A 23,073-nucleotide genomic window follows, 5' to 3' on the forward strand; every position below is an offset into this window, starting at 1 on the left:
AAGTCAGACCGACCTTTTCCTAAAGTCTTCTAAATTATCTCTGTTTGGAAGACTGTGTCTCTCTGTCTCTTTGCAGGTTCTGTAGTTCCAGAATCCATCCAGAGGCTTGATTTAATGTTCTTTTTGAGGGAACAGAAGGAGAGCTCAGGCAGCTTGCTGCTTCTGCTCCGCCATCTTGGCTCCGCCCCCATTTAAGTGGTTTTTAAGCAAATAATAATAATATGAAGAAGAAAAAGAAGAAGCTAGCCGTTGTTCCTGACTCAAAATGCCTGGTCCAGACATCCAGATATTGTCAGACACCATCTTTTAAATTGACTGTCCACTTCCGATATGTCCCATGCCCTCTAATGTCCTTGCCTTCAATCTGCAGCAGGTCTGAAACCCTCCCCTGTGCTCCTAAGGCCTGTCATTTCCTGGCCAGAACTTCATAGTCCCAGCAATTTGCATGAGGCAATAACACTGGACTTGGAGTCAGGGAGCTTGTGTTCAAATCTTGCCTCTCCTACTTAGGACCTCCCATACCCTGGGCAAGTCACCTTGACCTCTCAGAGCCAAGCTGACGAGCTGATTTCTGAAGTCTCTTTCAACTCCAAAACCTACAACAACACAATGCTTTCTAGGCACCTTTTGGCAGTATTAATTGTGCTCATGGGGGATCCCCAGGAATGATCTTATTTGACCATTCTTGAGAGATGGTGCCTCGTGTCTGGGATACTTGCCTGGGGAGACAGTGTACCCCTCTAGTGCTCATTTCAAGATGCCATCTGCCTGCCTCAGTGCACCTTCCTCTTCCTTCACCTTTTGGTAACTGTTTTCTGTCCTGGGAGCTCCTGGGAGTCTTCATCATCCTCTGTGGCTTTAAGGGGGCCCTCAGGAAGAAGAACCCCAATCCTATTATACAACTGACCCCTTCTTTTTGTTTTCCTCCTCCGTGGCACCTTCTTCTACCCTTCAACTTCCAGATGCAGGCCTGAATTCTCGTAGTCTAGGTCTTTTTCTTACTTGTTTTCCTCTTGAAGCATTTCTTCCAGGTTGTTTAGTGAAGGGGAGCCTGCATCCCCACTCGATCCCCAAGGCAGCCCAGTCTAATTTTAGACAGCCATTAATCATGATGAAGATTTTCATGACATCTCTTTAGCTTAAATCTCCATCAGAAACATCTACCCTGAGGCCAGACAAGACCCACCTAATTCTCTTGTACATGTCAGCCTTCCCTTTGAATATTGGTAGGCAGCTCTTTCCTCAGCTGGCTCCTTCAAGGGTTTGCTCCTTCTGGACACCCTGTACTGAGCCCTGCATTGCAGGTGTGATCTGCTGAGGACAGAACCCAGCAGCACTCGCTCTTCCTGTGTTCTGGATTCTAGGCCTCTCTCAGGAGGAGAGCCCAGTAGCTTTCTTTGGCTCTCATGGCCACCGGAGGCCACTAAGCTAATCAGACACCACCCCAAAGAGCAGCAGTTTCTTAAGGGAAAACAGGATGATAGGGAGTGACCTCTAAGCCCTAATTATGACAATCATCTCATAATACATATTTTTTTTTACCACAGTGTCCAATAATCAATAGAGCAAAGACTCTTACTCACTCACCTGAGCAGCTGCCTCTCAGAATATCTGTCTCTTCTGCCCTCTGTAAGTTCAGAACCCACGGCTCTTCCCCTCGCTCTAGCTGGGAGATCACATCAGGTTTGCACACTGGAAATCCTACTTATGGGTAAGGAAAGCAGATCTGGTGGTTACACAAAATGGCCCTAACTCTCTGAGACTACAAGGAACAGGAGGGGGAAGGGAAATATCCAGAGAGGCAATGACAGGAAGGCTCAAGGAAAACCTGTGTACCTCCTAGAAAGATATAATTGTGCTATCCTGGTCAGGATAGTTGGCAATCTTGCTAGGGAAAAGCAATTACCTCAAGTGTCCTTGGCCTACCACAAAGGTACAATACTGCTACCTATTGGAGGCATCGGTACTGAACCCTGGGGGAGAGTGTTGAGTTTCAGGCATCAAGGAGAGTTCTGAGAGAACTTGAGGAAGCCTGGGGTCCAGGAACTTAGAGGAAAAAATTCCCTGTCTCTGAACCTGGATGAGATTAGGATTATCTGCTCCCTGAATTGAGCCCAAACCCAAATAAGCCCATCATATCTCACGGCTATTCACAAGGCAGGAAGCTAAACAGCTCAGGTATGGGGTTCTCAGTGAGTAGGGGAAGGGAGAGACTTTACCAAGTGAGACCATAATTCTCCAGCATCACATGCTTATAGAGACCCCTTTGGGCAGGGCCCAGGCAGCCCCACTCCTCCTGGGTGAGGTACACGGCCACATCTTCAAACATGACAGACACCTGAAACAACGACACAGTCCTACTGCAGGCCTAGGTGAAGCCCCAGGGCTCAGCCCCAAGAGGATTGGGAGGGCAAGGAACACAGCAGTTTGTGGGGAAGGAGAGGTGGAAACAGTTCAAGTATGTATGTGTGTGCACATGTGTATGTGCATATGCCTACATATATGTGGGAATGTCCCTGTGCTCTGAGCTCACCATTACCACAGGCAATAATTAGGCCTCAGTACAGACAGGAATTCCCAATGAAATTTTCCTAAGCCCCGTTTTCAAAAAAGAGCTATTTTGTTTTGAGAATCTGAAGGGAAAAGGGCCCAGCCACACCTTTCCCTTTGCTTAAATGAAAGATATCAAATGAGACGACATGAGAGAAGGCTTTGCAAACCTTAAAGTGCTATATAAAAGCTATCACCACTGTCATTAGTAGAACTGGTGTAGAGGTTGACAAGTGATCTTGACTAGTCCAGGCCAGAGAGGGGTAACTTAGCTCATCAGGCTACCTGGGACATTATGGGATGGGGCTGGCATTCAATGACCCTGAAGCCAGGCAATCGAAGGGACAGGAGAGAAGGGTCAGGAAAAGTAACCTCCTCACCCCACCTCCCAAACGGGGCCCAAGAACACAGAGCTGGGAGCCCTAGGAGATCACAGGACCTGTGTCTGCAAACCCTATTGGAGCTGGAGGGTGTGGAGACTCAGGGAAAAGAAGTCACAGAATGACAGAGCTGGAAGGAATGTGAGAGATCACTGACATAATCCTCTCATTGTGGATAAGGAAACAGGTCCAGAGACACGGGCTTGTCCAAAGAGTGACCAAGATCAGGTGGCAAGAAGGACTACAGACCAGGTCTCCTCACGTCCTGTCTAGTCCTCCCTCCACCATGTGACAATGTCTCTCCTCGGAACTGGGGCTTGCTCTGAGGTCAAACTGGGACCATAGCAATGATGGAGTCTCAGGAAGGACATCTCACCTGGGGCCCAGGTGGTTGGGGCTTGCCCACAATCGCTTGGTCTCCTGGGGTCATCTTGGGGAGTCAGCAGGAACCCAAGGAACCAGGAATGAGCCTGTGGGGAGAGAAAGAAATGGAGACAGAGTACCTGTATCCCAAGACTCTCTCATTAGCTCACCCTAGGATTCCTCACCCCTCATCATAGGTATAATGGGAGGACCCAGTTCCCTTCAACCCCTGCTGCTACAGGTCTGGCTACCTGCAATGCTCTGGGGAGGCTGGGGAAAGAACACTGGGCTCATGGTCAGGAGAGGCTCAATTTCCCAATCCAGCTCTGCTGTTTCCTCACTTTGTGACACTTCTCTCTGAGTTTCAAGTCTGTCATTCCTCTTCCCAGATCCTCATGGTAATGGAGATAATAGTGCTCATATTATCTATTTGACAGGATTATTTTGAGGGGCACCGTTGGCAATAGTCATGTGGGTTAGTATTATTATTTTCTGTGAAGGATTTTTTCTGAAAATGGAACTTTTTATTGTTGAGTCATTTCAGTTGTGGCCCATTCTTCGTTGCCCCACTTTGGGGTTTTCTTGGCAGAGATACTGGAGTGCTTTAACATTTCTTTCTCCAGCTTATTTTACAAATGAGGAAACTGAGGCAAACAGAGTAAAGTAACTTGGCCAGGGTCACACAGATAGTAAGTGTCTGAGGTCAGATCTCAGTTCAGCAAGCTGAGTTTCCCTGACTCCAGATCTGGCACTCTATCCACTGAGCCACCTAGCTGCCCCTGGGAATATAACTTGCTATGGGCAAAGAAAGAAGGGCAGATCCAAGGTCATGACTAAGAAGATCTTGCCCAGTAACTGTAGAACAAGCCAGACAGCACAGACAGGACTTCAGGGAGGCCCCAGAACAGCTCTGTCCCTTGCTTTACTGCTGCTACCGCACAGAAAGTAGGGATTACTTACATGACAAAATGGTAACACACTCTTAGGACTCATGGCCCTCATGATAGGATGTATGCCCTACACACAGTTGGCATGAATGGTTCAAAATGCCACCAACTGTGAGGGGCAAAAGACTATGAACCTTGTCAGCTGTTTGCAAGAGGCCACCCCAGCAGGGGAAGCCAAGATCCCTAAGAGCTTCCATCTACACTGGAGAACAGCCTGCCTCTACCTAGGTTTCCCCATGTGGAAAATTCTCTTTCCTCCTTCCAATCTTCCTTCCCTGACCAGCTTCCCTTACACTGATAGCTCCTCTTCTCAGAATCTCCTTAGCTCTTTGTCTATCATTTGAGTGAAACCTTTAGCTTGTGAATATGGCTCATCTCCCCAACTGTACTGAGTTTGTGACCCCAACTGTACTGAGTTTGTGCTGTGAGGAAACAAGGCTGGACACAGTCAGACAATAAAGCTCCTTCCCCTGATACTGTTGACCTGGATAGAGATATCTCTTTGTTATCCTCACACCTGAAGTGTCTTTGGTATCCTTGAGAAAAGAGCCTGAGAGTGAAATGGGGATGGGAGATTAGGGCAGCTACTCTGTGTTGTGTGATCCAGAACTCTCTGTGGGGCTACTTACTGACTGTTTTGTGAGTGTACCCAGTCTGAGTCAGTGCTCTGGACACTGTGAATGCTCCCCGAGTACCTGTCCTGTGTGACCTCTGCTTCCTTGGTCCTCAGTCTGTCCTTTCTGAGCCCAGGCATGGTAGTATGCCTGTACCATCTCTATCTGCTCTGTGTTGCTGGGTCACATCTGTCTTGTCTAAGCCTTGTGTCACCTAGGGCCAGGGCTGCTCCTTGTCTATCCCTTTGGTCTGTCCAGTGTCACCACGAGCTGTTCCCTGTCTCTCTGTCCCTTCTATCTGTCCTGCATCACCTGAGTCTGCCCTCTGTCTCTCTGTCCCTTCAGCCTGCCCTGTGTTACCTGGGGATGCCCCCTATCTCTCTGTCCTCTCCATCTATCCAGTGTCACCTGGGGATGCTCCCTGTCTCTGTCTCCTCTATCTGTCCTGGGGCACCTGAGGATGCCCCCTGTCTCTGTCCCCTCTGAGCCCAGGCTCCGTCCAGGATGGATGCTACATGGCGGGGGAAGAAAAAGGAAGGGACCTCGGGAGGGGAGAAGAGGGGAAGATGCCTAGTCTCTCCCCGAGGTCCGGGCCCAGACTCACCCTCCGCTCCAGGGATGCCCGGAGGTGGATCAGGGGAAAAAGGAGACAGGGAACAGCCTAGATCATCAGACTGGAACTTGCCCCAAGGAGCCTTCCTACCCGGACAGGAAGTGCTCCTTCTACTTCCACCCCTTGCTACGGAGCTGTCCAATGAGGACCCTTCTGGAGGCGCTCTAGGCCGTGAGGAGGCTTCACCTTCTCTTTGGTTCCGTACCAGATCTCTCTCCCTTGACTCTCAGACCACTCAAAGTGTCAGAGCTGGCAGGTCGGCTAGGAAGTCATCCAGCTTCTGAATGAGAAGTCACCTCTACAATACATCTGGCAAGTGGTCATCCAGCCTTCCCTACCTCTCAGGTCAGGCTGTTGCTCTTTGGGCCAGTTGTAATAAGAAATTTTTCTTAGTCGTAGATGAAACTTGCGTCAGTGTCGTTTCCACCTGTTGCACCCAATGAGATCTTGACCTGCATTGAGAGAGCTGCTTCTGGGAAGAGGGAGGTGAGGGTCGTCCTTGTCAGATCTCCTCGGGAGTACTGTGTTCGCTTCTAGGTACATTAGTTTAAGAAAGACAAGGAGGAGAATGGGCAGAGAGGACGACCAGGATGACAGGGTGCCCTGAGTCCATGGCACATGACTATTGGTGGACCGTTATAGGAATGTTTAGGCTAGAAAAGAAAAGATTGGGGGGAGGGGTCACCTGAAAGCTATACTCAAGTGTATGAAGGGCTGTCATATGGAGAAGGAGAAGGGTTTTTTGGTTTTTTTTAACCTCGAGGACAGAACCAGAAGCAACAGGTAGAAGTTGCAAAGTGGCAAATTTAGGCTTAATGTTAGGAAAACTTCCTAATAATTAGAACTATCTCAAAGTGGAATGGGCTGCTTTAGAAGGGCTGGGTTCCCCCTCCTTGGAAGTCTTCAAGCAGCTGCCAGATGGCCACATTAGTGATTTTATAGGGTGAATCGCTTTCATGTTGGACTAGGTGGCTACTGAGGTCCCTTTCAACCCTCAAAATCTGTGATTCTGCTCTTTATTCTGCCCTCTGGGATAGGTCTAACCCATTGTCAACATCCCAGCACAAGTCACTTAACCCTGTTTGCCTCAGTTTCCTCATTTGTAAAATGAGTTGCAAAATGCTTTTCTGTCCTAAGTTGCTACACAATGCTGATGATTGGTTGTGTACTCTGAGTCTGAAAAGTTATAAGAAACAAATCTGTACCCAGGAAACTGACATTGCTAGCAGCAAGCTAGAAGTCTTAGCAGTCTTCCTTAATATGCTACTACATTTATGTTCTTTAAGTTTGGTCTGCAATCTAAACCCACAACCATCAACCCCCCCTTCATGGGTGTGCCTCTCCCAAGAGCTCCTAACAAACCTCACCCCAATTCCCCAAGGATTCTAGGAGCAAACCATGTCCCCTCTGGGGACATCAAAGCCAGGTGCCACAATCAGAAGGCTGACAGAGCCCAAACAGGATGCTCCACTTATCTATGGACATTTTGTGACATCCCCTGTTTTGCTCCTTCCTCCCCCTCCCCCCACGTAAGGTGCTTGAGAGCAGGGACTGAATGTCTTTCAATCCTCCAGACCTAGCCTAAGCACTTGGTAAATTGAAGAGCAGAGCAAGAACTGAACCAGCCTTCATTTATTCATGAACACATAGTAGCAGCACCCAGCAGTGCCTGGAATGGAGGTATGATGTAACCAAGTAAGACCATTTATTACAGATCAAAGTATGTTAAACTTGTTTTGGCTGCAGGGTAATGGGAGAGGGCAAAGTGTTCAGTACCTTAGGGCTTTAGCAGAGAGGGAGAGGCCAAGTCTTCTCTGCAAACTCCAGCCCTAGGGACCACTCCAGCTAGCACCTGTCATCTCCCATCAGCAAAATGGAAATATTCCTTTATTTGTGTCTCTTCCCAAGGATGGAAGAGGATTTCCCTCTTACTGAATGCAGGATTCTGTCTTCCTCTTGCTTCCCCTCTTCCCTCTCTCTTCTTCCTTCCCCTCCCTTCCACCCTCTTCCTCCTCTACTTATCTCTCCTGCTCTGTCCCCACAATCCCCTTTCACCTCCCTATTCCCTCCCTTCCAGACTCTCCATTTGTCCTCAGGTCCCTTTCCTGTTGTTCCCCTAGTTCCCTCTCTACCTCTAATCTCCATATGGGACTTCCTCTGCCCTCCCCAAAGGGTATCCTGCTAGTTTGGTCACACATATACTTTGTCACCCACCCCAAATTCCCATGACTCTGCTAGGTTGAGGAGCTATGGAGCTTTTCCCCTCCCTCCACTATGTGCTGTCTGCCTCTCAGGCCTTCACAAGCCTGGGCTCACTCCAGTGAAAGCCAATGCCAGTGATGCCATAACTATTGTGGTGCCCACTGATGTAGTTCAGGAATCCTCCCTGGTAATGAGGGGAAGCATTGAAGGAGTAGCCTCCTGGCTGCCCAAAAGTGAAGATACGTCTATGGCTGGTGATGAATATCAGTTGCTGGATGTAGTATGAGTAGTATTTGCCCAGGACTTGAGTGATTCTCTCCCCCTTATTCAGGAAAACCTCGTGGCTCAGTCCTGATTTGATGCCATACAGTTGGCTCCAGTCTTGGCCATACTGGAACTGGATGCTGTGGAGATGGAGGGTGAAAGTAAGTGGGAGGAGTTGAGAAGGGTCAGGAGGGCAAGTGCCATCCCTAGTGCCCTCGAAATGAGATAGTGCTCTCATTCTAGTACTGAAAGAACACTGGGCAGGTGAGAAAGGGAGGTGGTGGAGAAAAGGAAGAAATCTCTTTGGGGCAAGTTGAGGAATATAGGAGAAAGAGGTATCATGGACTACAAGGGGGTTAGAGGGGTCAGGAGACCAGAAGTCCTGGATGAGTAGACAGGATGATAGGGATTGCAAGGGAGGCATACCAGGAGGTCACAGAGGAGGGAAATGACAAGCTGATAGAGGCTGCTATAAGCCCCAGACTCTTACCCATGGATGATCCCACCACATTGTTCATGGATTCGAAATCCATTTAACCTGCCGCTTCTGTGGTTCCCAGAGAGTGTAAAGCTGGTTCCCCCTCCGTAGCCATATTCTCCAGAAAATGAGGACCCCCGGTGTGGCTTTGTAAGCAGGGAGGGGTGAAGGGCTGAAAAATTTCTAGTCCCTAGAGGGAAGTAGATAGTAACAACTTACAAATACTGTGCAAGTATCATCAGCTTCATTTTACAGATAAAGACATTAAGACTAGAAGAGGTTAGATCTGAGAGTCTATGAAAGTCATAGACCAGATATACCTCCCCCTCCCCAGGCAAGCTGTTTGTACCAAATGCTATTTTCATTTCCTTAAGCATCTCTCCAGGATTCACTTTTCATAGTCACACATTCTGAGAGTTGGAAGAAACTTTAAAGATTGTTTAAAAATATGAATTCTCCAATTAGTGAACTAATGTATACAGTGATACAAATGACAGATCACACTATGGGTACAGGCACTAAATTCTCCATTACATGCAAATTTCACTGCCCTCATAGGGTCCTGCCTGAGACTTAGTGGGAGATGGGGATAAAGGAAAGGATTGGTGATGTCAAGAATGGGGGTGAGCAATGAGATCAGTACTGAGAGATTAGGAACAGGGATCAGAGATGAGTTCCAGGGATGGGGACCAGTCCTGAGAAGTGAGTCAGACATAAGAGAGATCACATTCAAGGGGTGGGATTGAACCAGTGGCAGGAAGAATTTGTTGCAGAGGTATCACTTACCATGCTCCTCAGCAGTGACAGTCACTGGGAGGGTGAAAAGGAGAAATATCAGCATCAGCATCATCTGAAGCAAGGAGAAAGTGGAGGTCAATGTTACCCCCAAAAGCTCTTGCCCCCAAAGATTCATCTCCTCTAAAGCTAAGAATGTCCAGAGAGTTTGGGCATAGAGTACCAATATGAGCACCCTTCTCCCCAAGAGCTTTGACTAACAGATGAAAGGAGGCTGTGATCTTCCTCTAGGAATATTTAGGAAAGGGGGAATGACATTGTAAGTCCTATCCCAAGAGCTTTGGGAAGATTGAGGGAATCAGCATGTCCTTTCTCCTTGAAAGAGCTTTGATGAAGGTAGGGAAGGCATCAATATTATAACCCATGCCCCAGAAAGGGCTTGGGATATTTGGTTCTCCAGGTGGATTCTCCCAAAACTGAGAAGGTGATATAGCTGGTGTGGCCCTAGCTAAAAATCAAGAGTTGAGAGGGGAGGGTCAAAGTAAACTTCCAAAGAATTCAGTGGGAGAATTGATGTGAGCTCTTTGAGAATTTCAGAAGAACTGCCTCACCTCTGCCTATACCCCCTCATCCCCCACAAATTGGTGGTAATTTTAGTGACTGAGAATGAAGACTCCCCCAGAAATATCATCTCTTATGTCTTAGTGGGGGTGGGGGGACAATGTCTGTCTGGGGACAACTAGGAAGCATTTGCCCTCAAGTCTTGGTTGAAGGTACCATATTCTTAGACCAGAGCTCACACTGGGGTAAATTAGGATCATCCTGATAATTGTTTCAGAGTGAGTAACTGGTTGAAGAAAAAAATGTGTCACTCTGTAAAGTAAGACTGTGCTACAATAAAATACCATGTAATACAACATAGTATAATGTAGCCCAAGGTATGTGACATTGTATAATATATTATGATAACACAATGTAACACAGTGTCACAACTTGACAAACTGTGATTATTATAGCACAAAGTGACACAATGTGCTACAAATGTACACACTATATCAGCATTGGCTCCTATTATCAAGCCTAACTCTCCTGAGCGCCTCCCCAGCCTATGTCCTCCACCCAGCACCTTAAATTCCTCCCAAATTCTCCCAGGATTAAGCTCCCACCCCTATTATTTGTTGTTGCTGTTGAGTCATTTTTTTTTAGTCATGTCTGACTCTTCATGAACCTGTTTGGCATTTTCTTGGCAGAGATACTCGAGTGGTTTGCCATTTCCTTCTCCAGCTCATTATACAGATGAGGAAACCGAGGGAAACAGGGTTAAATGACCTGCCCAGGGTCACACAGTTAGTTAGTGTTTAAAGCCAGATTTGAACTCAGGAAAAGATTTCCTGACTCTAGGTCTGTTACTCTATCCACTTACCACCTAGCTGTCCCTCCCAACCCTATTAACAACATATCAAAGTCTGTGCCAACCTGAGAAAGGAGAGAACTGACCTTTCTTCACGCTTTATGACTGGTCCTCGGTGTTTCCACTGAATGAGTGTCCAGGAAGGATCCTTTTCTCTCTGCCCCTTAAATAGGCACCCACTTAGTCCTGGCAGTTGTCCACACCCACATAGCCAATGCCTCTGTCTGTTCATCTCATTTCCTCATCCAGATCTCAAGTCCCAGCCCCCTGGGTTCTTGAATAAAGACAGTACTGAAGGGACAGGGCTGGGAACAGGGCTTCTGAGCTTGGGAGAGAAGTGAGGAGAGGAGCTAGAGCTTCATGGAATCCTAATTTGGGGATTTAAAGAAGGACATCCAGTTCAATCCCCACCCTGAAATGTAATCTCCCTTTACATACATACATACATACATATACACACACACACACACACACACACACACACACATATATCCCCCCCTTCTTCTGTCCCCCACCCCATTGTGGATCAGCATAAGAAATAAATGGGAATTTGGGGAGAGTTTTGCAGAAGCCACAGATGACACATGAAGGTTGGTAGATGACAGAGAAAGTTTAGAAACTCAGAAAGGCATAAAATATATGTATAGTACTGTATGATATCAACATATTTTATCTTCTAGTAACATAATAATTTAGACTTCTGTGGCATGAGGGGAGGACTAAAACATTTATACAGATTTTCCAGATTGCAAGGGCACTGTGCCCCTCACCCCTGCCATGTGGAGGGGATAATTTTAAATACATCAGGAGAAACTACCTTTTCATTAAAGCCTGGGTCACTGCTGCCTTCAGTTGAATTATTATTTAGAATTGACAATTTTAGGTTGCTAACCCCCAGCAGAAAAGAGTATTCTGCTTCAAAGGGGAGAAGGTTATTTCTCTTGGTTTATTTTGTTATTCCTGTTTGTTAACAAATCTGTTCCTTAATATATGTTTCTCATCCTTATTAAGAGCTAAGGGGGCAGCTAGGTGGCGCAGTGGATAGAGCACTGGCCCTGGATTCAGGAGGACCTGAGTTCAAATCCAGCCTCAGACACTTGACACTAGCTGTGTGACCCTGGACAAGTCACTTAACCCCAATTGCCTTACCAAAAAAAGAAGAAGAAGAAGAAGAAGAAGAGCTAGTAAGACTAGGGACATGAAACTCTAGTGAGATAAGCGGCCAAAATTATGATATTCCCAGGGTTACCATGGTGGGGGTTAAGCCATGATTAAGTTATTGAGGATCCACAAAGATCAAAGCTGATCCATATATATCTTATGAGGTTTTTGACTACCATATCATCTTGTTACTGCATACTGAATTTGCAGCCCACTGTACCCTCTAGGTTCTTTTCACATAAACCATTGAATATTCAGCTCTTCTCCTCACTAATACTTTTGAAGCTGATCTTTATGCTTGTTCTTATTACATTTCATCTCCCCCCTGGACCCATTATTGTCTTCCTCTTAACCTTGGGCATCAGTCCTAGACCTTTAATTTCTTTTGTCTTCTCAATCCCAACATAGCTCCAGAGGTACTTTTTGTTTTTCCTGGATTCTGTTCATCTGCCTTAACTCATTCTGGTCTTTAGTCCTCCTTGACATTTGCCTTATGTTTTGAGACTTTTTTCATGTGACTTCTCCCCATTGCTTACTCTACATTTTAGCCAGAATGGTCTACTTAATGCTTCCTGAACTGGGCAGTTATCTCCTACCTCTGTACCTTTCAACAGACTGGCCTCCATTCCTGGAATTCACTCCATCCTCAACTCTACCTCTTCAAATCCTGAGCTTTTTTCAAGTCTCAGTTTCTGTACTATCTCATATAGTCCTGATAGTCCTAGTTCAGTGGTTCCCAACATTTTTTGGTCCTTGAATCCCTTTCCGCAACAACAAACTGTGTTTCAAAAAAAACAAACAAGCAATAAAAATCCTCAAGGAAATTTAACTACTTATAATATACTTTTGGGTTTATTCATTAAGTACTTATAATAACTACAATAATAGCTTTTTCCTCTGTGATGAATAAAATAATTATGAGAGACAAAATTCTGGGTAAATTATAATCTATTTTATTGAATACAACTGTAAAGAGATTGACAAAAATGGCTCCGTCTCATAGTTCAAAAAGAGACCACATGGCTTCTTCTTCAGATTTTTATGCCTTTTGAATAAGAGGTGGTCCATTAAACAGCAATCAAATCTAATTGGTTGATGTAATTGAATGTGGATTACATAGAGATGGGCCTCTCTGTTTGATTTGGGAAAACATCTCCATATAAGGTGTTTGTCCTTTACTCTGGAAGAGGACCATGATGTCAGGGTGATGTCATAACTTGGAATGAATTGGATTTAAGTGAGGGAGGGTGTGTAAAGTTACCAACCTCACTCTCTCCTCCAGAGCCATTTGGTTCCAGTGGCAATATATACCTCCGGATGGACGACTTGAGATGGCCCCAGATTAAAAAAAAAAAAAGATAATCAGGGTTAAGTGACTTGTCCAGGGTCACAAAGCTAGTAAATATCTGAGGTCAGTTTTTTTTTTTGGTGAGGCAACTGGGGTCAAGTGACTTGCCCAGGGTCACACAGCTAGTAAGTGTTAAGTGTCTGAGGCTGGATTTGAACTCAGGTCCTCCTGAATCCAGGGCCAGTGCTCTAGCCACTGCACCACCTAGATGACCCAGAGGTCAGATTTGAATTTAGGTCCTCCCAGCTTCAAGACCTGTATCACCTAGCTGCCCCATCTATATAAGACAATAAATTCAAAGAATGTAGATCCCTCCTAAGCCAAGCAGAGCACACTAGCTTCCACCTGAGTGTGGTCTGGTGTAGGACAGTGAGTCCAATCTGTCAGTAACAAAGGTGAAGACTAAATTATAGCATTAGTAAAAAAAAAAAAGGGGGGGGTAAACTTAATCTCCCTATGATATTGGTTATTAATAATTATTTCTCAAAGCTCCAAATTAAAATGTATGTAATATAATGATAATTATAAAATATAAACATTTTAGGGGCAGCTAGGTGGCACAGTAGATAAAGCGCTGGCCCTGGATTCAGGAGGACCTGAGTTCAAATCCAGCCTCAGACACTTGACACTTACTAGCTGTGTGACCCTAGGCAAGTCACTTAACCCTCATTGCCCCACACCCAAAAATATATAAACATTTTAAACTATAATTATAAATTCTAAATGTAAAATGATCAAACTCTAGTTGTAAAATAATTACAAATATTTTGTGTGGGATAAGAATGAAAAGAAGTAATTCAGTAATTTCTTTTATGTTTACTATGATCTGCAAGACTTAATATTAAATTTCTTTATTTGTCACAGAGAGAAAATATATTTGTAACATAATAGGGCAATTATTTACTGCTTCAGGTGCCATTAAAGAATACCTTGGACCACCACTGAGAAACTCAAAGGAATTCTCCTGAGAGGAGAGGAATCCCCATCCAAGTTGTTAGTTCCATTCTTCTTCAAATGATCACATGTATACTTAATTTATTTATATGTTATAGACCCCCGTTATATTATACAACTCCTATCCATGCAGGTCAGAACCTCTGATATGTACAGTCTCAGAAAGTTGCCTAGAGCACTGAGAGATAGTTTTGTATATTTATCTGTAAAATAAACACAAGGTTTTGAGGGATAGGGGAAGAAGAACTGGAAGCTGGGGAATCAGGAAAGGTCAAAGAACTTGAGCGGAGATAGAAGGATATTAGGAATTCTGAGAGGTAAAGGTGAGGAGGGGAGACATTCAAGCATGGGGGCTAGCAAAGGCATGAAGATATCAAGTGTGAGGACATCTAGAAGGTGATTTAGGCTGAACTATAATGTGTAATAAGACTGGAAAGGTAGGCTGGGTCCAGGCTATAAAGGGCTTAAATACCAAACAGAGGAGTTTATATTTGATTCTACAAGTTATAGTGTGAGTAAGTTTATTGGATTTATTGGAGTTTATTGAGTAGGTGAGTGGCATGGTTAGTACTGCACTTGGGCAGACAGATGTGTAAAGGATGGACTAGAGAGGAGAGAGACATGAGGAAGAAAAATCCCTTAGGAGGTTGTTTCAATAATATAGGTGAGATGTGGTGAGGGTGTTGGCTGTGTGACTAGAGGAAAAAAAACATACAAAAGATGTTGTGGTGGTAGTGTCTTTGACTCACATGAGGAGAGTAACCCTAAGCAGAGCATTCTGGCACCAGCACTTTCTGGTCAGGCATCTAAGGGCCAACACAAGGGCACTAAAGTGTGCGGTTACTGTGATGAAGAAGGACACTCATTGAGCGACTGGAAGATTTGGAGATGAGTACTTAAATGGATAATGTACAAGGACCAAGGTAATGATAGGCCATATTACAGGTGAAATCAAAATGGAAATAGATCTTTTCAGGGGAATACAGAGAGACAGTATCAGAATAACCATAGACCCTATCAGAGAGGTACAGAAAGACAGATCCAGAATCAAAGTAACCAAGGATTCACTCAAAGGGGGGCACAGGATTGATGAGACAAAGGGGAGGGTGACCTTAAAGGTCCCTCATATTTCTGGGACCCCAATATTTAGACAAGTCACCCAGTTAACACTCCGTATATCAAATTTTGGCCCTCACAGTAGAAATGACAAGACTTAAGAGCATATTGGATATGGCTGAGAGTGAGGAGTTGAAGATGATATCAAAGGTACAAGTGTAGGGGCAGCTAGGTGGTGCAGTGGATAAAGCACCAGCCCTGGATTCAGGAAGACCTGAGTTCAAATCCAGCCTCAGACACTTGACACTTACTAGCTGTGTGACCCTGGGCAAGTCACTTAACCCCAATTGCCTCACACACACACACACACACACAAAAATTATGAGTATAGGTGACTGGAAGATTTGTGGTGCTCTTCTGACCAAAGTGGGGAAGTTTGGAAAAGGGATAGGCTTGGGGGAAAGATGAGTTCTTTTTTGGACATGTTAGGTTTGAGATACTTACAAGAAATTCAATTTAATTTGTTCAGTTGATAATGTGGGATTGGACCTGAAGACCAGAGATGAACATATATATGTGGGAGTCTTTTATATAGAGATGATAATTAAATCAATGGGAGTTATGAAGTCACAAAGAGAAAATGATTAGAGAGAGAAGAGGGCCCAGAATGGAGCCTAGGCATATCCCCACAGTTACTGGACATGGTATTGATGATGATCATGCAAAGGAAAGGGGACAGGTGGAGGAAAAACTCAAACATTTATTAAGTACCTACTATGTGCTAGGTACTGTGCTAAACAATTTACAAATGCTATCTCATCTGATTCTCACAACAATCCTGTAAGGCAGATGCTATTATTATCCTCATTTTGCAGTAGAAGAGAGTGAGGCAGAGAGAGACAAATGATTTGCCCAGGGTCATACAACAAGTACATTTCAGAGGCTAGACTTGAATTCAGGTTTTCCTGACTCCAGGCACAGTACTCTATCCACTTGGCCACCTAGCTGCTTCAGGCAAGAGGAGATGGAGGAGAAAACAATGTTGTAAAAACCCAGAGAGGAAAGAGTACCCAGGAGGTGAGGGTGCTCAATAGTGTTAAGTGCTGCAGAGGTCAAGAGAGGGTGAGTATTGAGAAATGGCCTTCATATTTGGCAATTAAGAGACTGTTGGTAATTTTTGAGAAAGCTGTTTCAATTGAGTGATAAAGCCAGAAGCCAGATTGCAAAGAAATGAGGATCAAGGGCATCAGAAGAAAAGGCAATGAGAGTATCCAGCTTTTTCTAGAGGCTTGCCTCTGAATGTCAGGAGAGATACAATATAGTCGGAAGGGATGGCAAGGTCTAGTGAGAGACTTGGGCATATTTGTAGGCAGCAGGGAAGAAAGATGGAGAGAAGCTGAAGAATAAAAAGACAGAAGGGATGAGAGTGAGTGAAATGTCCTTTAGACTATAGGAAGGGAAGTGATCAAGGGAACAAGGAGAAGAGCCACCTCCTCATTAGAGACTAAAATAAGGGAGAGAAGAGTGAGACCTGAAGTCCAAAGACTGTGAGAGATGTAGAATAATAGAGAAGAGATAGCTCATGGCATATGGCCTCTTTACTCAGTAACAGATGAGGTCCTCAACTGTACATGTGTTGGGATGGGGAGTGGTAGTGTAGAAGGCTTGATGAGAGAAGAGAAGGTTTGGAACAGCCTTTAAGGGAGATGGGATATAGAATCAACAATTATCAACAAGTCAGGTCAAGAATGATCAGCTGCTCAAAGCTGGGGGGCTCCGCTTCTAGAAGATATCTAGATAGTTGAAGTCCTTACCTTGCCTCTAGACTCTGTCGTGTATTCCAGCTTTGTTACTACATTTGTCACTTTATTATAATCTGTTCCTTTTGCATAAAGTATGAACTTCCATAGCTACATTCCAGAATCCCATCCCAGGTACCAGGCTAGGAGGCAATGCCTACTATGATGATTAAAATGTAGAGAGATATAGTTTCTGGGCAATTTAATCATTTTATTAATAAGGCCAGTAGTTTATTAATAAAAGCATGGTAATTTGGCCATCTCTCTCAGACCAAAGACAATCATAATGGCAGGACTCAGAGCTCATATACCATTTGGGGGGGGGGCAGGGGCAATGAGGGTTAAGTGACTTGTCCAGGGTCACACAGCTGGTGTCAAGTGTCTGAGGCCAGATTTGAACTCGGGTCCTCCTGAATCCAGGGCCAGTGTCTTATCCACTGTGCCACCTAGCTGCCCCCAGAACTCATATATCTTTGAAACAATAGGTGGTCAATTGGGGCTGAGTTGACCCCTGCACAAAGAGATTATCTCCACTCAGATTACCCCCAGCCTTGGGCTGTCAATTCAAAAAATATATTCCCTCTTCAATGGGGGGGGTGTGTGCCCAAATGACCCCCACTCCAGACAGAGAAGCCTTTAGTTATGTAGGCAAAAGTATCTGTCTCCACTCAAGCTTGAGAACACAATGAGTTTCTCTATCCTAGATTAAATTCCTTGCATGGTTGCGTATGGTCTGACCAAAATGGATGAGAGTCAATGAAATCTCATTATCAGTGATTGAGATTCAAGAAAAAACTGGACTGTCAGGACTTTGGAAGGAGGGGAGAACTCTGAATCCTCTCCCCCCAATTATTTATTATTATTTAATTTAATTTAATTCTTTTTTTCCCAATAAGCATTTATTTAATTTTTTCCAGTTACATGGTTGTTGTCGTCGTCGTTGTTGTTGTTGTTTTGGTGAGGCAATTCGGGTTAAGTGACTTGCCCAGGGTCACACAGCTAGTAAGTATCAAGTGTCTGAGGCTGGATTTGAACTCAGTCCTCCTGACTGCAGGGCCAGTGCTCTATTCACTGCACCACCTAACTGCCCCTCAATTATTTATTATTAATAATTACTTTTCTCCTTGTGAATTCTGGGATTTCAAGTTTTTACTGATTCTCTAGTAAAGAAAGTATATATAATGTGGATTATATTGAATTGCTTGAGTTTTTAAGTGGGAGTGGGGAGGGAGGAAGAGAATTTAGAATACAAAGTTTTAAAAATCAATGTGGGGGCGGCTAGGTGGCACAGTGGATAAAGCACCAGCCCTGGATTCAGGAGTTCCTAAGTTCAAATCCGGCCTCAGACACTTGACACTTACTAGCTGTGTGACCTTGGGCAAGTCACTTAACCCCCATTGCCCAGAAAAAAAACCAAATAAAATATATATTTTAAAAAATCAATGTGAAAATCTGTTTATACTTGTAATTTGGAGAAAATTCTAAATAAATAAAATAAAGAAAGTATACAGAGACTTGGACTAGACCTTGTAGGATTTTGATATAAGCCCTCAGGAGCTTGGAATTGAGAGCAGGAAACAAGGAAGAGGAGAAAAGAGAGACAAGGGGGAAGCAGGAATCTCATACAATGCTTTCTCTGCTCTCCCTTGGGCTAGTTCATTGCTCAGTAAAAATATACTAGAAAGAGGTAGCCCTTTGTCACACTTAGCAGTGATTCTGGGGGGGAATGGGAGCAGAGCCAAGAGGGAAGAGGGAAGGGTCACAATTGCCAACCTTCCCCTAAAACTTCTCCTACAAAATGATCACAAAAATCCCAATTGAAATTTGAGTGAAAAAGCCAACACAAAGTCACAGCTAGTTGTTTTTCTAGTGCAGGGCAATTTAGGAAGACAGAAAGAGAGGTCTGTGGATACTGGGGTGGGGGGCTGGCTAGGAGTTTTGTGTGGGATATGGTGGAAGCAGCACTGGCTGTGGGCCTACTAGGTAGCAGCTAAAATAGTAGCACTGAGGGCACAGGGTGTGCCCAATGTCCAGGGACAGTAAGAGGATTGACCACTTGGTCAGAAACACATTCCAGGGGATCCCTGTACTATTACTAAGCACAGGATTAGGTACCATTTGACAGTTCCTTAGCCTATTACCTAATTCTAGGGTGCAATTTTTGGGCAAAGAGGAAAGTTGGGCTCATGAGAGAGCAGGGGCTCTACCTAGAACACAGACCAGGAGAGCAGTGACCAGACCTTTCCCCACACTGGAAACACTGAAAATCTACAGGCCTCCCAGATTGAGTTACAGAAGCATAGCCCAACCATTCTGTCTCCCACAGGTGATCAGAGCCCAACTCTAACAAAATTCGAAGTCAGGAAATTTGTTGGAAAAATGAGCAAACAACAAAAAATAATCTGGCCACTTGAAATCATCTTCAAGTAAAGGCTGAAAGAAAAAAAACTGCAGACCAGATATAAGCTCAACAAGAATTCCTAGCTGAGGTCACCATCTTGGAAGACACTCTTGGCTCAGAAAAGCTATCAATTGGTATGAGGTAGTATCCAGAATTATTTTGAACTGAATCTCTCCAATCCACAATGAATTACAAAAGACAGTAACTGCTCAGACTTCCTAACACAATTACCCCCTAAAAAACTCCAGACACAACCAGAAAATAACTCCTGGAGTAGCAAAACCCACAAAAAGATGGCTGAGATTATTTTCTAGCTAAAGACACCTTGGAAGTTCAGCAGAAGGTAGAGCCAGGGTGGGAGTAGAAGTGGAGTCCAGCCCCACAATTGCACCAACACAGATACAGCCCCAGGCAGACTACACCAGAGAAAGAACTGATATTGACTGAACACAGGCCAAGAAAAAAAGAGCACTTGTGGATTGTACATATATAACCTATATCAGATTGGTTGCTGTCTTGTGGAGGGGGGAGGAAAGGGAGGGAGGGAGAAAAATTTGGAACTCTAAATCTTATAAAAAGGAATGTTGAAAACTACCTTTACATGTAACTGGAAAAAATTTTTTTAAAGGATTTCCTAGCTGAGCTTAAAAAAGAACAAAAAATGATTTTGATGTGGGATGGAATTTGGGGTCAAATTGATCACGAGTCTTCCCAAAAGAATTACAAGACTCAGTGACTCAGTTTACCAAGTTTTATTGCAGTACTGTGAGTAATTACAGGGAGAGAACCAGAAAAGTGGAAAGGTATCTCTCAAATAAGGAAAGAAAAGATAGTTATATTTATAGTATGGATAAATTGATTATCAGTCTCATTATAATAATCTCCACCTTAGAGAGGTACAGGGGAGGGTTTATCCTAATTTGGAGTTTCTGGAGTCCTAAGACAACCCCTGAGGCGGGTACCTTTTTCCATGGAGATGTGTATTTGGGGTTTACACGTCATAAGGTGAATCTGGGGACAAATTTGGCCTTTTCTGTACATGTCTCTTTCTGGTTTCCATGCCTAGTTTCAAAACATGTTCATTTTTCTTTTATTTCTAGTCTAAATTTCCATAGCCTGTCATTTTTTCATTCTTATAGTTTCAGGTCTTCATGGCCTCTCGCCCTCTGTTCCTGTTATGGGTACTGATTACTGTGGGTAAGAGAACCTAGCATCCTGACTTGTAAGTTATCCATTAACTGGGATCTGAATCCCTCTTAGAGCTCATGTCTGAATTAGAGCTTGGGTCTTGGGTTTTTCTGTTAACCCCTTTTTGCCTACCACATCAATTTCAAAAATAAAATAAGAGTAATAGAAGAAAAATTGGGAAAAAGAAATTAGAGCAATGCAAGAAAATTATAATAAGACAATCCACATTTTGGTAAAAGGCACAAAAATACTGAAGAAAAGAACTCTTTAAAAATTAGGTTTGTGAGGGAAGCTAGGTGGTGCAGTGGATAAAGCACCGGCCCTAGATTCAGGAGTACATGAGTTCAAATCTGGCCTCAGAAACTTGACACTTACTAGCTGTGTGACCCTGGGCAAGTCACTTAACCCCCATAGCCCCACCCAAAAAAATTAGTTTCGCAAAAATATTTATATCAGTTCTTTTTGTGGTGGCTAAGAATGGAAATCAAAGGTATGCCCATCAATTGGGGAATGACTAAATAAGCTGTGGTATATGATGGTGATGGAATATTATTGTACTATAAGAAATGACAAGCAGGATGGTTTCGGAAAGACAAGGAAAGACTTTTATGAACTGATGTATACTTAAGTGAGCAGAACCAGGAGAAAATTGTGCACAATGACAGAATTTTTTTTTTTTTTTGCAGGGCAATGGGGGTTAAGTGACTTGCCCAGGGTCACGCAGCTAGTAAGTGTCAAGTGTCTGAGGCTGGATTTGAACCCGGGTACTCCTGAATCCAAGGCCGGTGCTTTATCCACTGCGCCACCTATCTGCCCCCTCAGAAATATTTTTTGATAAAGAATTATAAATGACTTAAGTATTCTCTGCAATACAATGACCCAAGACAATCCCAAAGGACTAATGATAAAGCATACTATCCACCTCCAAAGAATGAACTGAGATTGATTGAACACAGACTGCAGAATGCTATTTTTCACTAACTTTCATTTTTTTCTTTTATTCAAGTTTTTTCATACAAAATTACCATTATGATAATGTTTTACATAATTGAACATATGAAACCTATATAGATCTGATTGCTTATTGTCTCAGGAAGAGGGAAAGGAAGGAATGGAAGGAGGCTAGAATTTGGAACTCAACACTTTAAATAAAAACATTTGTTATTATTTTTAAAAATTAGTATTGGTGAAGTGGAAGCTAATGACTCCACAAGAAATCCAGTAATAATAAAACAAAGTCAAAAGACTGAAAAAATAGAAAGTGGTTCTACCCTACAGAGGGCTGTATAAAAAAATTTTTTTTAAAGAAAAAGGGTGTGGGCTGGGAGAAAGATAAATCCTCAGATGCTGAGAGTTCTCCTGCATTGCCTTGTATGGTTAATTATCTTTTCTGTGTACTAATTAGTCTTATCTCCTCCAAAGCTCTTTGAGAGCCAGGCCTATGTCTAATACTTAGAATTCCCTCACCATGTTTAGAAAGGTGCCCTACACATAATCAGAACTCAATAAATATTGGACACACTTCCCACCTCAAGATTCTGGGTTCACATAGCCTCAACCTTCCATCTCAGGTACTCAGTTTTCTCTTTTTGGTTTGCTGCTCCCACCTGGAGGTTTCTCCAGGAAAATCTCCCATTATAGAAGTAGCAAGGCTCCCTGGGAGAGAGCTAGGAGGCAGCCAGTGCAGGCAAGTCAAACCACCACCATAACCTTGACCACCATCTCTCCTCAGCCACATAAATAGACTGTCCAGGACCCTAAGCCCAAGAGTGTTGGGAATAGCAATGCTTCCATCCTTGTGTCCCCAGCCATCATCCTGGGAAGCAGCCCCTGTGGAGATGTGCCCTGGTACCTGCTCCTGCATGTGCTACAGTCACATCTATTGAAAACACAGAAAAAAAATCTTACCACCAAAATCCTTGGAGCTGTCAAATGCTTCAGCATCAGAAACTGATATAATACTATCATTGATAATGACATTAGAGGAGCTGCATGACCATCTGCTTTGCTGCTGCACCCTAAGGACCATGGGACTGTTCCATCTGAATCACTGCTGGAAACCTTTCATGTGTTTTGTTTCCCCCATTAGAATGGGGACTATTGAGAGTGGGGACTCTTGTTTTTCTTTTTGTATCCCTGGTACTTAGCAAAGTGTGCTGCAAATAGTAAGAGCTTCATTCATTCATTCATTCATTCATTTATATTTTATGTCTAGGGTTCCATAAATTATTTGTAATAAGGTTTTCAGCTCCCCTAATAGGCAATTAAGGTAGGAAATGTAAATTGGTGGAGGAAGGAAGGGCTCAGAGGAAGCCCCTAAGAAGTGGCAATTGAACTGGTTGAGTCCCCAGTAGCTTATGAGGATTTAATCAAAACTAATTAGTAAATGATTAGTGATTAGTAAACTCAATTGAATTCAGTTGGCCTGCATTGCTGCATGGCTCTCCTTACTGACCTGCTTCCTCTCACTTTAATAAGCTCACATCTAAGCTGTGTGGAAGTAGGGGATGGAAGAGGCTGAATCTGCATCCCTTTCCAGGGGCTTTGCTAGACAGTGACAGCAGGTCAGGAGCAGTGGGCCTAGGTGGCCAACCCTAGTTCAGGGCACA

At 43.9% G+C, this 23,073-nt stretch overlaps 1 protein-coding gene and 1 long non-coding RNA gene across 2 annotated transcripts in view; both read right to left on the reverse strand.

Moving 5' to 3' along the window:
- Positions 1-5,568, reverse strand: part of LOC122749400 — a 50,744-nt gene extending 45,176 nt beyond the window's left edge. Inside the window, exons 1-3 of the long non-coding RNA XR_006355676.1 lie at positions 5,459-5,568; positions 3,307-3,400; positions 1,588-1,701 (exon numbers count right to left, since the gene is read on the reverse strand). This is a non-coding gene — a long non-coding RNA (uncharacterized LOC122749400). The remainder of the gene's footprint in view (positions 1-1,587; positions 1,702-3,306; positions 3,401-5,458) is intronic.
- Positions 5,569-7,084: 1,516 nt separating this feature from the next.
- On the reverse strand, positions 7,085-10,738 carry LOC122734856 (zymogen granule membrane protein 16-like). Its single transcript, XM_043975975.1, has 4 exons — positions 10,644-10,738; positions 9,198-9,261; positions 8,424-8,601; positions 7,085-8,073 (listed from the first exon to the last, which is right to left on the reverse strand). Exons 2-4 carry the CDS (start codon positions 9,259-9,261, stop codon positions 7,758-7,760), a joined length of 558 nt encoding a protein of 185 aa, XP_043831910.1. The 5' UTR covers positions 10,644-10,738; the 3' UTR covers positions 7,085-7,757.
- Positions 10,739-23,073: the final 12,335 nt, after the last annotated feature.

The sequence above is a fragment of the Dromiciops gliroides genome, chromosome 1, assembly GCF_019393635.1.
Source record: "Dromiciops gliroides isolate mDroGli1 chromosome 1, mDroGli1.pri, whole genome shotgun sequence".
NCBI classification, from domain to species: Eukaryota; Metazoa; Chordata; class Mammalia; order Microbiotheria; family Microbiotheriidae; genus Dromiciops; species Dromiciops gliroides.